This window comes from Odocoileus virginianus, chromosome 2 (genome assembly GCF_023699985.2).
Source record: "Odocoileus virginianus isolate 20LAN1187 ecotype Illinois chromosome 2, Ovbor_1.2, whole genome shotgun sequence".
Taxonomy (NCBI): domain Eukaryota; kingdom Metazoa; phylum Chordata; class Mammalia; order Artiodactyla; family Cervidae; genus Odocoileus; species Odocoileus virginianus.
Genome location: NC_069675.1, coordinates 28067943 through 28085919, shown reverse-complemented (window position 1 = coordinate 28085919; position 17977 = coordinate 28067943). Strand labels below are relative to the sequence as shown.

General features: G+C 48.8%; 1 protein-coding gene across 2 annotated transcripts in view; it reads right to left on the bottom strand.

The window, feature by feature from the left end:
* Positions 1-17977, bottom strand: part of TTC7A (tetratricopeptide repeat domain 7A) — a 119456-nt gene that overhangs the window by 101002 nt on the left and 477 nt on the right. For both annotated transcript variants that reach the window (XM_070477880.1, XM_020876173.2), the window contains exons 2-3: positions 9678-9841; positions 2997-3165 (exon numbers count right to left, since the gene is read on the bottom strand). In XM_070477880.1, coding sequence (XP_070333981.1) covers positions 2997-3165; positions 9678-9841 — 333 coding nt within the window. The remainder of the gene's footprint in view (positions 1-2996; positions 3166-9677; positions 9842-17977) is intronic.

Here is a 17977-nt window from a genome sequence, read left to right as displayed (position 1 = left end):
TACGACACACGGCCTCGCCCCCTTCCCTCCAGCCAGGTGGGCTGGAGAACCCAACTCCCTGCCCCACAGGAAGGGACCAGGTGGAACCAAGGAGCAGACTCCAATGCAAGACGGTACAGAAGCCCAGCTGTAACGGCTTAGCCAGGCAGAGTACTGGGGAGCAGGCATGTCGGGGTTCCACAGGAGGCCACCCAACATCTGTTGACAGAGTCTGAAAAGAGGCATCCTAGAGGAAGGGCAATCTGGTTCACACACAAGCTAACTGATGTCCAGGTAAGTCATTTCACTTCCGCCAGCCTTTTTCATCTGTTACCTGAGAACAGACCTACATCATTTCCATGATTCCTTTCAGTCTAGAATTGTGAGCAGCACCATCACAGAGTGTTCATGAGCTCTGGCTGCCTGGGTTCAAATCCTGATTCTGCAAACTCCAGGGACATCCACAAGGGTCCCTTCTCCTCTTTGCTTGTAACTCAATAGGAATGAAGAGAACACCTACCCAGCGGGTTACTGTGTAGACTGCAGGAGGGCATATCTGCCATGCAGTGAGGGTTTAATAAATATATATTATCATTTGTTGAACTCTGGGGCATGCTGCTGCCTCCATTCTACTTACAGGCTGAGTGTCTGTGGGCCCCCAAGTTCATCCATTGTAGCTCTAACCTGAAATGGGATGGTACCTGGAGATGGTGTCTCTGGGAGGTAACTAGGGTTAGATGAGGTCATGAGGGTGGGGGCTTGATGATGGGATTAGAGGTTTTATAAGAAGGTGACTAGAAGAGATCTCTCCAGGAGCCCACAGAGAGGACAGGTCATGTGAGGACCCAGCGAGAAGGCAGCCACCCGCCATCCAAGGAGTGAGCCCCTACCAGACACCAGTGCTGCTGGTACATGGATCCTGGACTTCACAGCCTCCAGAACTGTGACAAATTCCCATTATTTAAGCCACCCAGTCTATGACATTTTGTTGGGGCTTCCCAGGTGGCTCAGTGGTAAAGAATCTGCCTGCAATGCAGGAGACTCAAGAAACAATAGCTCGATCCCTGGGTCAAGAAGATCACCAGAAGGTGGAAGAGGCAACCCACTCCAGTTATTCTTGCCTGGAAAAGCCCATGGACAGAGAAACTTGATGGGATACAGTCCACGGGGATGCAAAAGGGTCAGACATGACTGAGCACAGGTCAATGACATTTTGCTCTGGCAGCCTGGCAGGCTAACACAAGCCCCAGGCTCACAAATGGAGTCAGGACCAATGACGAGCCATCCCCACCCCTTACTCTCTGCATGGGGAGCCCTGCTGGAACCCCTAGACCCAGGAAAATCAACTCCATGCACACTCTGGAGGCTACATGCAATCTCAAGCACACACAGGGTCAGGTGAACCTCAGCATGCCAAGCAGCAGGGTACAGGCACTGCAGCAGGTCAGAGAGGACAGGCAGAGAGGGGGCAGGCAAGCACAAGGCCGCGTGCAGTCAGTGGGGGCTGGGGAGCCAGCACAGCCAGATAATCGAGCAGCCCATGCCGGGGACACCCGGCTCCTTACCTCCCCTGCAGCACCTCTGACCACCGGGCCTGTGTTCCCCCAAGAAGCTGGAGGCGTGCTGGAAAGAGTAGAAAGCAGGAGACAGGGAGCAGTAGGTACCGAGCCAGGTCTACAGGAAAAAGTGCCGGAAAGGAGCCCTGAGGAAGGGCGTTAGGTTCGGGGAGTTGGTGGCAGAGGTGGTTTCCAAATGAAGATCAACCCCCCAAGACCTCCCCCAGCCTGTGCCAGGGGTGCAGAGAAGGGCACAAGAGAGCAATGGGAGAAGACCCCACACTGGGCCACCCGAGATGGGCACCGGCCTTTCACAGCCCGGCACTGGGTCTGTCTGGGGTGAAAATCTCAGCAGACTCCCTGGGGGGGGGGGGGGGGCATTAACAATCTCTCAATGGTGAAAGGGACCCAGGGACTCAGGGGTGGACAAACATCACAGGCGGTGGAGGTTCCAATCCTGGTTCCACCACAGATCTCTGGATAACTCTGGGTGAGGTACCTTCCCTCTCTGGGCCTCAGTTTCCCTGTATTTAAGATCGCAGAATATTTCCGTCTACAGTAGAAAAGAAGGTGACCAATACTCTACCAATACCAGACACCAAATCCCCACAGGGCCACGTGTTTCTAGACTCTGGGGGTTGGTCTGTGCTGGAATAAAGAGAAGACTGACCATCCAAGAATCCTGGCAACAGTCTGGACAGACAGGTTCCTGCGACCCTCACTGCCACCAAGAGCCACTGCTCAGGCTCTGTGACCCCAGGGCTCAAGGATCCAGGGAAGAAGGAGCTTGCAGTGAAAAGTCTGGGGGAAGGCTTTCACTACCATGTAACACCTGCAAGCTCAGGTCAAGGGCACTCTTTCCCCACATGGGCATCCACAACCCCCATCATGAAATTCTACATTACTAAGTCCATGTGCCTAGCTCCCCACCAGAACACTCCTCACCCTGGGAGGTGGCTCTGACCCGCCCATCGCAGGATCGCATCACCACCGCCCTGGGCAGCTCACAGCAGGAGAGCAGCAGATATCTGAGTAATTCCAGGTTTCTCTGCCATCAAGCACCTGACCTGTAGCCAACATCAACACTGGTGCCAGCGTGACGGCAGGTGGCACATTTTTTAAGCCTTTCCCAACCTGGTTACACAACTGATTCCTCTTATTCATGGTAACCCTGTGAGGGCAGATTATTACGACTCTGTCTTATAGATAAATCAACTGAGGCCAAGAAAGGTGAAGAGCTATATGCCCAAGGGCACACAGTTGCGTTACTATCTGTCAACAGAGCAAGGGCGGGTTACCCAAGTCTTCTGACCTGACATCCAGCCCATACCTGCGGTCAGCCAGCGGTGTGGCTGGTTACCCCGGCAACCACCTGACTGGTCAGTGTTCCAGGGACATGGGGATCAGAGTGTAATGACCTGGGCACAGTGAAGGGGAGGCCCAGCTGGTGCCCACACCTACCTTTAATGACAAAGGCCTCTGCCAGCAGCCGCATCTGATACAGGGGCTTGTTCTCCATGGACATGTCATCAATGCCAGCCCGTGCGTACATGCTGATGGCATCTCGATATGAGCCTTCCACGTAGTGCAGCTTGCCCAGGATCAGCATGGCCTCACACAGATACTGCGGCTGAAAGGACAAGGATCATATCAATGGGCTCCTGTCATAAAGCCCCTGGCACACCCCCACCAGGTACCCGGGGATGAATACTCCCCTCACTGAGCCATAACGGTTCGCCTAAGACCCTGCTCAGAAGACCCCTCCTCTTCCAGGAAGCCTTCCCACCCCTCAAGTACAAGTGGCCAGCTCCCCTCTCTGCACACCTGTAGTCCCTGGCCTACACTGTGGCTCTTGGTGATATCTTCACACGAGTCCCTAATTGTGTTGTGTGTGTGTCTTACGCCCCCAACTAGACTGCAAGTGGCTCACAGACTGGGCCCTGACTCCTTTTTCCTGAAGCTCCCAGAAGCTTCACCCAAGGCAGGCACTGGCTCTCAGTCCAGGCACTTGCTCTTAACACAAGTAGGGAGTCAGAGACCCAGCCAAGTTTTGTGGGGCCTAAAGCTTATATAATTGTGGGTCCTCTATATAAATGTGTGTGCGTGCTAAGTCACTTCAGTCGTGTCCGACTCTTTGTGACCCTATGAACTGTAGCCCCCAGTCTCCTCTGTCCATGGGATTCTCCAGGCAAGAATACTGGAGTGGGTTGCCATGCCCTCCTCCAGTGGGTCTTCCCAACCCAGGGATCGAACCTGCATCTTTCACATCTCCTGCACTGGCAGGAGGGTTCTTCACCACTAGTGCCACCTGGAAAGCCCCATATACATAGATAGATAGAGAGACAGACGCATATATGTATAAATATTTAACCAGGTGAAAGGCCTTGGAAAGAGTCCTGCAGGTGAGGGGCCTGAAGCTGAAACCCTCACCCACAGCAGCAGGACCCCTTCGGGGAGACGGCCACAGCCAGAAGACAGGAGAGTGAAGGCCTGTGAGGCCACTGCCCTTATCTTATCAGAATCAAGTGCCTGCACTCAAGCCTGTTTTCTTTCCCCTACTTGATCAAGTACTGCTTACACTCAAATTTCCACCCCATATGAGCACTCTTGGGAACTCCCTCAGGACCCGAGCAGGTCTGATCAGCCCTGTCTGAGAGTCCTGGCCTTGGACATGGGCCCAGACTGCTCTAAAATCTCCCACCTTCTGAGGCCACTGTTTGTAGCCCTCCGCCTCCATGTCTGTGCTCAGCCAGCCCACCACCCCTTTGGCCAGGCCCTGGGCACCACCCCCACCATAGAGCATCAGTTCTGTCCACGAAGCTCCCCCAAGATGCAGTCCTGGTCCCCACTCCTGGCCTCTGTCACCAACAGGAAGGTGTTGCCCTTGCCCCCCTGTAGGGAGATCAGAGTCTGGGGTACTCATGACTCCAGGGGAAGCACCCACCACTCCTCACCACCTACTGCCCTCTCAGAAGCCAATAAAGGGAAGTGGAACACGGCAAAGCCAAAATCTCCTTCCTCACTGGTCCAATACACGTTCTTCCTTTGCTGCTGCTCACACAGCCCCGTCTAGAACAGTCTTCCCTTCCCCTCAGTCTATGCAGATCTTCCACTCTTCTTCGGGGCCTTGCTCAGGCCCACCTCCTCCTAGAAGCCTCCCTGGCTGCCAGAGAGAGCTCCCTTCAACGTCTCCACCAAGTGGGCCCCCTAGGCCCCCTGCATGCCTGACCTGCTGACTGCAGACCTGCTCAAAGGCTGAATTTTCAAGGGGATTTGCTAGTCTCCCCCAATAGGTCACACCTCTGCCCTGGGTCAGGGCCACAGATCGCACACCTCCTAGAGGCACGTTTCTTCCCTGCTCTGTCCTGGATTTCCCCATCGCTGAGGGCAGGATAATAACAGCCACCCATCACCTCCCGTCACAGCGAAGCCAAGAGCATTAGGAGATGAAGTCCAGAGAAGAGCTTTGAACTTTTCTCTAGAAAGGAGCTAGATAAACACAGGCCATGAGTAATTATTATTATTCTGTTCTCCTGTAAAGGGGGAAAAGGGCAGCTAAGCTCAGGACATGTTTCAGGGCGAGATGACAGGGTGTAGCTTGGAGTGGTTCCTGGTGAACCAATAACAGTTTACAACAGGGTTTCCACCAAGCTGGTAGAAAATTAAGGACAATGAGGTGAATGTTTTATAAAATTAAAGTTATGCTAGTTAAAAAGCTGCCTTTAATTCTTAATTCTCAAGAATTAAGAAGAGCATAATTCTTAATTCTTAAGCATATCTGTCTTGTGTTTTGATGTTAAGACATTTACTCTTTTATGGGCCGATAGTAATAGAAAATAGTATGGTTCTGCTGTTGTGCTTGGGGGCTTTGTGAATGTCCTTTCCTGGCAGAAGGAAAAGTTGGCTATGCTCTTTGGGACCCACGCCTTTGAATTTGAACCTGGCTTGTCAATTCAACATTGTGGAAACCACAGAGCCTAGGCCTCAGGGAAGCCACTGGGTCTGGGGAACAGTCCCTCAACTGGATGGATCAGGCCTGTCACCAAGCCTTTTTGTGTCTCACTGTCTCTGTCAATAAACAGGGAAGAGTGACCTCATGTGTACACTCAGGTAAGAGGAAGAAGAGATGGGGAAATACTTCACAGATGGCAAATGAGATCTCTAAAAGCAGAAGCCGCAACATCACCACCCACATTAGTCCCAGCTTCTCAGTCATTATTTAATTTCTACTCCAGCACTCGGGACACACAACACTGAAAAATGGCAAAGAACACGAGCACACGGGAGCAGAGGCAGACAGCTTGTGTTCAAGACCTACGCTGTGGTCCTTGGCTAAAGGACTAACCTCGCCTAGGCCTCAGTTTCTTCATCTGGAAAATGGGAATAACAGTAAATACCACTGTAGAAGGTTACTGTGAGGCACCAATGAGATGGGGCAAAGCCCGGCACTCCCTGGACACCCGAAGTCAGGACAAATGGCTCATTTTCACCAGCCTCCAAAGCACAGAGCTGCACAGGATCTCAGAGGTGACTGAGGGTAGAAGGTTCCAAACTACGCTGAGGAGGTGCCCCGGGACCCACCTCTCCTCCTCACACCATGAGAATGCCTCAGAATGCATGGGAATCCACCTGAGATTTCATCTGCTGCCAAGAAACAGCACACCCCAGTCACACCTTTGCCTTTGGAGTAAGATAGAGAATCCCACAAACTACTTTTAATATTTTATTTTGCCTGATCAACATGGAGTTTTTAGCCTTGGTCCATATAACAGTGAATTTCTCAATGTTATCACTGCCTATCATTGTCTCTGGTTAATAAAGCATGGTAAAATCTGTACTGAATAAATTTGATATGGTAGATAAAGCAGTTTTCACAATAATACATGTGGATACTATTTGGCAAATATAAAGAATGAGGTATTGGCATGGAGACAGCATCAAGTGAAAGTTTTTGGTGCAAAAGAGCAACTTGACAAGTAAGAACCATATAACGCTAAGAAGAAAAGAAAGCTCCATACATGTGTACATGTGACTGTTAACACAGAGAAGGCATATGGAATTCACGGCAAGTGATGACCAGAGCTCAACTCAGTATGGGAGTGGACATGGGGGTAGGAGTGGAAACAAGGACTTATTATTATTCAAACTAGTTTTTTATTTTAGTGAACTTTTTTTTACAATAAGCCTGAGTCATTTTTATTTTTAAAAAGAAAATTTTAATATACAATTAAAAAGTCTACCGGAAGGAAAAAAATTTAAAGGGTCTTGATGGGAAAAACTTGAGACCTACCGGTCAAGTTCAGCCATTTGGATGGGCAGATGAGAAACTGGAAGGCCTGGAAGATCAGGGGACAGGCTCAGGGTCAAGCAGCTATTTTAATCCAGGACAAAACCTCCCAGGACTACAGTAATCCCTGTCAATGAGTCTGAAGGCAGTAACCTTAAACTCCCAGGACAGTCTCCCCACACCGTTCACAGAAAACGCACCCACTTCCTGGCCTGGTATTTCACTCCCAACTCTCTGGCCACAATGTACCTTTATACCTAATTAAAGCCATTCCCTGATGCTACTGTTAATTGACATACTTTAAGGAAATCCTTCTAAGAGGAACTTCTGAATCATACACGGCTTCCATAGCTTAGAATGCCCTGCTCTATCTGTGTAAGTCCATATCCTGACCCCTTTCAAGGTCCAGCCCCCAAATGGCTCCAATTTCAGAAATACTATCAGCCTGAGTTTGACTGCCCCAGCTCACCCCGGGGACTGTCCCCCTAAGAACTGCCTCCCCTTGTAAGCTACTCCAGTGGCATGTATCACAGTCCACCTTTAACAATTGTTTAACAGGACTATCTTCTCAGTAGCCCTGCAGCAGGGTCCACACTGGATTCATGCTTATTGCCCTTGAAGAACATAACACAATGCCTTGCACACAGTGGATTGCGATACAATATTTAAGTCAGGAAATATATTACTTTGGAATATCTCTTGAAAAATTACTTCCTCTTTGGGTTTCTAATGACATACCAATACTTCTATTGCAGCTCACTATACACTGGAATTCAGAACAGTCTCAAACTTAAAGTGCATGAGAATCACCGAGAGAGCATTCTTTTTTTTTTTTTTTCCCATTTATTTTTATTAGTTGGAGGCTAATTACTTTACATCATTACAGTAGTTTTTGTCATCATTGACATGAATCAGCCATGGATTTACATGTATTCCCCATCCTGGTCCCCCCTCCCACCTCCCTCTCCACCCGATCCCTCTGGGTCTTCCCAGTGCACCAGGCCCGAGCACTTGTCTCATGCATCCAACCCGGGCTGGTGATCTGTTTCACCCTAGATAATACACATGTTTTGATGCTGTTCTTTCAAAACATCCCACCCTCGCCTTCTCCCACAGAGTCCAAAAGTCCGTTCTACACATCTGAGTCTCTTTTTCTGTTTTGCATGTAGGGTTATCATTACCATCTTTCTAAAGTCCATATATATGTGTTAGTATACTGTAATGGTCTTTATCTTTCTGGCTTACTTCGCTCTGTATAATGGGCTCCAGTTTCATCCATCTCATTAGAACTGATTCAAATGAATTCTTTTTAATGGCTGAGTAATATGCCATGGTGTATATGTACCACAGCTTCCTCATCCATTCGTCTGCTGATGGGCATCTAGGTTGCTTCCATGTCCTGGCTATTATAAACAGTGCTGCGATGAACATTGGGGTGCACGTGTCTCTTTCAGATCTGGTTTCCTTGGTGTGTATGCCCAGAAGTGGGATTGCTGGGTCATATGGCAGTTCTATTTCCAGCTTTTTAAGAAATCTCCACACTGTTTTCCATAGTGGCTGTACTAATTTGCATTCCCACCAACAGTGTAAGATGGTTCCCTTTTCTCCACACCCGAGAGAGCATTCTTAAATGCAGATTCTGAATCAGACTTTGCATTTTTTCCCTTTTATTTATGTTTGTTTATGTGATTATTTTAGGTCTTTGTTGCAGCATGTAGGATCTTTAATTGCAGCATGCAAACTCTTAGTTGTGGCATGTGGGATCTAGTTCCCCGACCAGGGATCAAACTTGGGCTCCTGCACTGGGGGTGCAGAGTCAGCCACTGGATCACCAGGGACGTCCCCAGATTTTGCATTCTTAACAGCTCCCAGATAATACCCGTACTGCAGATGGGTGGACCATGCTTCGAGCAGTAAAGGTCTAAAGAAAGCTGAGACTGTACATCCCTCTATATCACTCCTCAATGCCTTGCATTCAGTAGGTGCTCAATAAATGCACGTGGACTCAAACTGGATTGCCATGTTATGGAGTGCTTCCATTGCTGCTGCTGCTGCTAAGTCACTTCAGTCGTGTCCGACTCTGTGTGACCCCATAGACGGCAGCCCACTAGGCTCCCCCGTCCCTGGGATTCTCCAGGCAAGAACACTGGGGTGGGTTACCATTTCCCTCTCCAGTGCATGAAAGTGAAAAGTGAAAGTGAAGTCGCTCAGTCATGTCCGACTCTCAGCGACCTCATGGTCTACAGTCTACCAGGCTCCTCCGTCCAGGGATTTTCTAGGCAAGAGTACCAGAGTGGGCTGCCATTGCCTTCTCCAGCTTCCACTGCTAGACAACAGCATATGTGCCTGTTTTCAACTAGATGGTAGGCTTACTAGGCTTTATTTCCCTGAGATCCTCGAAGAGGCCAAATAATCAGGGACAAACTAGGTCCACCAAACACTGTGTAACAGAAATATACAACTTGGGCTACAAGTATAATTTAGGTTTTTCTAGTAAAAATTTCTAGTCACATTAAAAAAGGTTAAAAACAGGTGAAATTAATTTTAATATTTTATTTAATACATTCAAAATATTATCATCTGAATATGTAATCAATAGAAAGAATTAATGATCTTTAATAGTCCGCGTTTTGTACTGTCTTCAAATTCCAGTGTGTGTTTTACACTCACAGCACGTCTCAATCCGGATGAGCCTTGTGGCTAGTGGCTACTGTACTGAACAGCGCAAGGCTGGCCTTTAAGAGATACATGCTTCCCCAGCAACCGCACGGCCCCGGCAAGACGGACAGCAGACAGGAGGGAGGAGAGAGGAGAGAGAGCCCCAGGCTTGGTGGGGAGAGGGGAGAACAGCTTACCGGCAGCTTCCCGTGGTTAAGGATGCTGCTTAGGTGGTTTCTGGCTTCATTTATCTTCGGCTCATTCTTCTCCAGCAGAGGGATGGAGTCTTTTATCGCGGCATGGTTCCCCTTCAAACACTGCTCTAGGAGGGCCTCGGCCAGGAGCAATTTCCCCAAGTCATCTGGAAAGCAGGGCAGGAGTCAGAGTCGGTACGTGAGGGCAGCAGTCCCCTTAACAGGGCGAGTGCGAAGACTGTACGCACCCAAGCACTCCCGCCCCAGGCACATGAATGGTCCAGGTCTAAGAAAATAAAGACACAGATTCCACAAATTTAACCAGCCTCTGAAGAGAAAACCCGGACATTCTACCACGGCCACAGCACAAACTGCCCCCTTCGGTTTAATTTCTGCAGTGCAGCGGTTGAGGACATGGAGTTCCCAGGACTTGGCACAAATTGCGGAATTTCAGAATTTAAAATGACAAAATCATATCCGTGCTCCACAGTGATAAGTTCTTACACCAAGAAGGAACGTTTCCCAAACAACTGAAGAGGAAAAATAAGCAAGGTGGCTTACACATTTTAGTTCAGTGTTCCTAACTTCCACGTAACCAGAATTGGTTTTCACTGTTTTTAAGGTATTGAACACGACCCTGGGATAACCTGGGCTTCCTCAGTGGCTCAGCAGCAAGGAATCCGCCTGCAATGCAGGAGACGTAGGAGATGTGGGTTGTATCATTGGGTCAGGAAGATCCCCCGGAGGGGGGCATGGCAACCCACTCCAGTATTCTTGCCTGAAAACTCCCATGGACAGAAGAGCCTGGTGGGTTACAGTCCATGGCGTCACAAAGAGTCGGAGACAACCGAAGCGACTGACCATGGCACAGCACTGGGATAATCTAACAGCCAAGCAGAGTTAAGGTGGGAAGCAGATTTATTGGTGTAGCAAGGCAAATCCTTGAACATCTTCAGTACTTGGCACTTTCTGGAGTTCTCTCACATACGTAAGCTCGTCTACAGACCTCACTACTTGGCTAGTGATTTCATACTGCTTGGTTTAATTTGCCATCTCCCCAACAGCACTGAAAACTCCAGTCTTGGGGCCACCACATTCCTGCTACTTACAGCAGGGGCAACCTGGGTGGGGTGGGATCCGGGTGCTCAGGGTGCAGGGTTTGAGGTTGAGGGTGATTTAGGGATAGCCTCGGGTGGCTGTGCTCGGTGTGACTGGCTCATGGCCCAGTCCCCTCGAACAGAGCAGGGACCACTGAATGCAGGCGCCCAATAAATATTAGCTGCTGAGTGAAACAGATCCTTTCCACTCCCCCATGGGGAAACTATGGGGCTTGGGGACTTCCATGCAGATCCAAAATGCCTCCAGGAAGGTGAGCTCAGTCCCACCTCCTCTAGAGCTCTTTCTGCTGCCAGGATGGCGTTCTCAGACCTACTCAGAATGCCACTCACTCCTTACTCTCAGGACCACTGCAGTTTGCTCACAAATCAAAGCCACGGGTATACAATTGCCTGTTCCTGAGTAAGAGTCTTTCTCTGTAAGGGAGATGCCCTGCGGAGAGCACCCTGAAAGACCAGACCCAAGAAAACTATCACAGGACATGTCCCCTCTGAGTATGCCATAACCTACAAGCCCATTCTTTGCTACCGACCTCATGGTTTCTAAAATTAACATTTGGACAGAATGGGCAAAAACAATGGCTCAAACTATCATCCACTGCTGGTGGGGCAAAAGTTGGTGGAACCTCTATAAAGTACAATCTGGTGACATATGTTAAAATTATGCCTTGCACATTCCATTGACTCAGTAATCCCATGGCTACAGACATCCTCAAACATGTGTAAAACGACTGACATATAAGGCCATTCCTGCAATGTTGTTTATAATAGCAGAAAACTAGAGACAACTTTTATGTCCATAAAGAAAAGTCTGATTAAATAAAGCATGATACATTCATTAAAAGAGACACGATACTACCATTTAAAGAAATCAGGAAGTTCTGCATGGGTCATCATGAAATGAACTTCAAGATACACTGATCAGAAAGTGGAGCACACACAGTGGGACACTGAGCATTTATGCATAAAAATATACAAAAGAATAACATAAACATCTGCCAACTCTGCTGCTTTATGGGGGAAGGGCAGAAATGGAGGGAGGCTTTTCACTCTTTTGGTTACCTTTGGAAGACTGACCCATGTGAATATATTATCCAGTCAAAAATAAAATTTAAATCAACCCAAGAATAAAGGGAAAAATTCTACGTTTCCGAAATCTCAGGCAGGAAGGGAAGTGAGCTGCTTAGAAGTGGGTGCCTGAGCTGCATTTCTGAGCTGTGGGCCACCAGGCAAGTTGCTGTCCCCTTCTAATCTGTAAAGCTTGAGGCAGAGTTAGCAACCTGCTACTTCCCAGGGAGGAAACAGCAACACACCCCAGTATTCTTGCCTGGAGAATTCCATGGACAGAGGAGCCTGGAGGGCTACGGTCCATGGGGTTGCAAAGGCCTGGAGAAGGCTGAGGGACTGAGCCTCCGCCCCTTCCCTGGAACCGAAACCCTCCCCAGGCTCCGCCTCCTGCGCTGGTCCCGCCCCTCAGCTGTCCGGCGCACCTGCGCACACAGCTCCCGCCCCTGAGGTCAGGAGCCCAGCCCTTGGACCCCCAGGTACGGCCTCAGCCACTCAACTGCCCAGCCCAGAGCTCCCTAGAGCTCCTTGGCTCCTTTCCTTTCATGCCCAAAGAAACCAATTCCTTCCAGGCAAACCTAAATCTTGAAATACTCTCCAGGGCCCATACTTCTCAAAATAATGGAACTGTCCTCGGAACACATTCTGCTCAAAGTGTGGTCCGTGGGCTGGGGCAGGTCTGTGCACGTTTGTGACCCAGTCCTGCGGGGTGAGTGCAGAAATTCACAAAGTACATTTAGAAACACTGATAATCATGTAACAGAATAATTGCTGAATCAAATACTAAAAAACTGGGGGTGAGTGGGTATCAGTTTATGTATTTTAAGAAAGTACCAGAGTACAATAGATTGAGAATCTAAAAAAACAAACAAAACCCAAAATCCAGAACATAAAACTGAGCCTTCACCACAGATAGCTTGAGAAGCATTACTCTAAAACACAAGAGTGCCTTTTACTGCCAAAGGAGGGCTGATGTTTGCTGAGGGCTCATTGAATACCTAGTGGCTCAGCGGTAAAGAATGCCAATGAAAGAGACGCAGGTCTGATCCCTAGGTAAGGAAGATCCCCCGCGGGAGGACATGGCAACCCACTCCAGTATTCTTGCCTGGAAAATCCCATGGACAGGGCAGCCTGATGGGTTACAGTCCATGGGGTCGCAAAGAGTCGGGCACGACTAAGCACGCATGCATGTACTGAGTATCAGGTATTTATCATTTAGTATCATTTAATCTGCACAGCTCTGAAAGGTAGAAATTATACTCATTTGATAGATGACAACAGAGATGTAATACTGTTACCGTCACAACCCACCATAATGTAACACAGCCAAAGAACAGCCTGTCTTCCCCACATCCCGTGCAGAGCAGAGCCTCTGATAGTCTGGAAATGAAGAACAATCTAAGGAGCTGTAAACAGTAGGTTAAAAGCTAATTCCAAGGTCAGGAATAAGAACAGTTCTCACTGTTACACACTTGAGTTACAGACTATTTTGTAAATTAACACTCCGGGTCCTTTTCCAGAATCCTTTGCCCTCCCCCTTCACTCCTCACTCAGTCTCTGTTTTTCCACTTAGCAGACACTCTAGTGGATGTTGGGGATTTACTTTCTTTTCTTCCTTGTCCAACTCTCCTCCCTGCTCCACATTTTCCATCCCACTGTCCTCACGTGGTAAGTATATGGAACTGAAAGCTGTTCTAGGTTTTCAGTTGTTAAATAAGGATATAGGTAGATCGAGGCTTTCCTATCCATCTCCAAAGGTAAAACAAATTACTCTTTATCATTTCGTGTCTGACATCTACTCCCTATCCCGGGTCAGCTTAAGTGTTCCAGCTTCTCTCTTCCCAGGGCATCAGAAAGGCCTTTCTCACAGACAATGCCACAGACTCTGACAGCCTGGCTCTTGATTCTGGCAGCCCAGCCCAGCCCTCTGCCTTAGCAGAGGCACAAAGGAAGCCCCTACTTAGTGGCCCCCCAGTCTTCCAACCTTGTTTTGGGGGCCTCTGGGGCCAGCTTCCCTTCCATTCCTGCCCCTCTCCAGGCCTCTCAATGGGTGATAGGTAATAGGGACCCACTTCAAGAATACCAGCCTCCTCCCCGGAACCCATACTTTCAGGGCAGAGCTCCCTTCTCTTCCACTTGTCAGTTCAGTCAGGAAAGCTGGGTCCAGCCAGCGGGCCAGGTGCTCAGATCAGCCCCTTCCCTCCTGGTCAAAAGGGGACACAGTGGTCTCTGCAACTGCTCACTTCACAGAACTGCAAAGGGTGGGACCTCCCAACCACAGCAAGAGGAGGAAGAAGGCAAAACTCGTGACAGGCCACCTGCCTCAAACACACTCCATCTAGCTTCAGCTGAAAAAAAAAAAAGCTCAGAACAATCGCCAGGTTTTTTTAATCACTAATTTAAAAGGGGGATAACTACAGATTAAGAGACTCAAGCTGAATGGAGACTGTGGCAGAAGTGATTAAAGACAGTACAGTAAAAGAATATCAGAATTTAGGTGGTGGCAATATAGGTGTCTACTGCAAAATTCTTTCAAATTTCTATGTTTGAAATTTTCATAATAAAATGTCTTCGATCAATCCATTAACCAAATGCAATGTGAGGCCTTATTTGGATCCTGATTCTAGCAAATGAACTGTAAAGTTAAGCATTAGATAAAGGGGGACTGCAATAATGGTAGTTTTATTTTTCAAAAGAGTTCTTGTTTAATAAATAAATACTGAAATAGCAATGTGGGGGAGAAATGGGCCAGGGTATAGCTCAAACAAGACTATTCATGAGTTTGTGATTACTGACACTGGTTGATGGATACATGAGATTTATTTTTGTACTTTTTTGATGTTTAAAAATTTTTTCATAATAAAGGTGTTTTGTTTTTTTTTTTCTTTTTTTTAACCACTTGGATGGGGTCTTTTGTCTCTACATGAACAAACCCCATTACAGCTAGCCACACTCTGGGGTTCCCCTGCTGCATCCTGACCAAATCTAAACCGGCTATGTCTGAAAGAAAATGTACAAACAGTAACAACACCTTTCCCCCTGGGCAGGTGGTGGGGAGCAATCTCCCCGGACAGGAAAGGGGGGTATAAGGGCCCCTTCTGGGGGAGCATCTCCTGATCCTTCACTCCTTCATCTCTGACCAGAAAGAGGGCCCCCCTCCTGCTGGGTCTTCCCCTCCTGCTGCCTGGAGTGAAACCCAGGCTCTGGGAGCTATTCTTTGTTTCTGGAGGAAACCCCACAGATACAGTGGGGCCTCAGTCTGTAAAGCAGGGTTCAGCCGGGGTTCAGCTTCCTCCCTTCTCCCAAATTATGTCATTATGTTGACGCTTCTGGTCCTTGACTGTAACAATCTAATCAACCAGGTGGGACTTTTAAGAATCTCCCTCTTGGGTTGCATGGGCAGGGGGGAGGGCAGGGAGGGTCAGTGCCAACACCCCCTCAAAAAGAATAGGCTGCCAATCCTTCTAGTGATCAAGGAACTCAGTGGCGAAACGACCAAAACAGCAGACAATCCAAAAATGCCCTACACATGGGCTTTGGAAGTCACTTGTTTTCCTTCCTTGTGTGTGTCTGTGTGTGCACGTGCGTGTGTGCATTTTGGAATAAGTGTATCTAGATTTAACAGTGGGAGAAAATCACTCATAGAACCAAACCTCAAAACTGGCAGTAAAGACCCCACTGCCCCCAGGCTCCCTCTTTGGGCTGGCCAGTACTCACTGTGAAGCCCAGCCAGGCTTCACACTCCTTCCTCTGTCCCTAGGAGACTTGGGTGAAACTCATGTTTGGGTACACATTCTCTGCCACACACTACTCATTATGTGACCTTTCTGGCCCTTGGTGTCTAAAGTGGGGACAATCATTCCTGCCTTCCCCACTGGGCTGTTTACAAAAAAAGGTTGTTCAAATAGAGAAGCAATTTATAACTACACATACCATTTATAACTATGCCATGCCAGTGCTTCCCAATAATGCTTCATATCATATGGTCAAAGTAAGTTTGAGAAATGTATGTTTATACTCTAACCTGGGCTTGATTATCACCAGCAGGTGAGCACATGAAAGGCTCTGAGAAGTTCTATAGTTTTAAAAAATCAGTTTAACCATACTGAATCTATTAAGCCTAACATCTTAGCTTTTGGGATTCCCCAAACTCTTTTGTCCTGTAATACCAATGACTTAATTAGTCAACCTCCTTGAGATGTCTGAAGAACAGCTTAGGAAGCATAGTCCCATGGAGACTCCAGGAGGCCCCAGTTCATTTTGTGAGCCCAGCAAGTTTCTCTGTGGTGCTGCCAACCTCACTCAGATTCCCACGCACTGTCCAGGCCCCAGTGACCTGGCATGGGTCAGTTTCCCTTCCACCCTCACCAACCCCACCCTACCACATCACCCCACACAGGGGACAGAGGGAACCTGAAATTTATCAATCCCTCCCTGGAAGACAGGTGCCCATCAGTTTCCCCCACATGCATCTTCAGCTCTGGCCAATGCAACTCACTGCCACATTCAGACCAACCTGAGAGTCTCAGACCAACTGTCCATCCCTGCCATCTAGTTCCCTCGGTGTCCATCTATCCCTCCTCCTCACCAGGAAACAATACTCTGCCTTTCCCAACACCAATCAGAGGCCAGCACCAGTTCTGCTGTTTCCTGAAACCTCCCCTTTCTCTGAGCTCCACAATCTAACACACAATTGCCCTCCGATCACCCCTCGGCTTCCCATCCATTTTCGTCGGGTCTTCAAGCTTGGTTTTTGTGTAATACATCCTTGAGAGGTAATGGTGCAAGTAGTTAAAAGGATGTCCTCAGAAATCTGGGTTCAGGAACTTGCCTGGTAGCATAGTGGATAAGAATCCGCCTGCCAATGCAGGGGACACGGGTTCCAGGCCTGGTTCAGGAAGATTCCACGTGCCGCGGAGCAGCAAAACCGATGCACCACAACTATTGAGCCAGTGCTCTAGAGCCCAACAGCTGCAACCACTGAAGCCCTTGTGCCTAGAGCCTTCTCCACAACCAGAGAAGCCACTGCTAGAAGCCGGTATATCTTAACTAGAGAGTAGCCACAGCTCTCCACAACTAGAGAAAACCCACACGCAGCAACGAAAACCCAGCACAGCCAATAAATAAATTCTATTAAAAAAAAAAAGAAATCTGGGTTCAAAACCTGGTTCCACCGCTTATTGGCTGGATGATAAGTTACTTAAGTAATCTGTGCCTCAGTTTCCTTGTCTAAAAGAGGCAAACAAGAGTACCTGCGCTTCATGGGGTTGTTGGAAAAATAAACGAGTTGATTACAGGGCTTAGACACTGGCACACAGTGACTGAGCAAGTTACTTATTACTGATATTATTATCATTCTGTCTCCTTTCAGAGCCTTCACGGGCTGGGCAGTCCTTAAAACTTTCTATCTGTATTGATTTTTTACTCCCTGCCACCTTCCACAAAGGCCCCAAAGTTGGCTGAGCAGAGAGGGCTCAGACAGGGCTCGCTGGGCTGAGCTGAAGGTACGAGGAACAGGATTTGAGGTTGGAGACTGGGGCGGGGTGCTCCCCACCGCCACATCAGGGTGCTTTCCCGCCCTGGCACAAGAGCCCAGCCCAGCCAAACCAGCCCTACTGCTGAAGTCACCGACTGCCAGGGCGAGAGGCGTCCTGAAGCAGAACACAGAAGAGGAATCTAAGGCTTAACCAGCCCTCTTTCCCACTTCACCACTCCACCTTGGCGCTCGTCAAGCCCCGAACCGTACTGGCGGTGCACAGAGCTTCGCTGTCAATGACGGGGGAAGGCGGGGAGGGCAAAGAGAGACAGACAGTCTTCACCTGACGGAGTTTAGGCACCGGAATGGGGGTTGGAGGGGTGGCGCAGGGGTCCAGCCCACGCCCTGAGCTAATAAGTGTTGCTACCACCATTTCACAGTAGTCGGTGTAGCCCACAAGATCGGAAAGGACAGAGAGCAAAAGCCGTTTATTTCTCTTCCCCAAAACAACCTGCACGTGAGTCTTCTCCCGAGGCACAAGAACCTTCCTAAGTACCCTGGCTGTTTCCTAACATCAGCAACGCAAGACGAGCAATACCGAAAGCAGCCACCTCCCGCCCCAGGCAGTCGAGGCCCGCTTCCTGGAG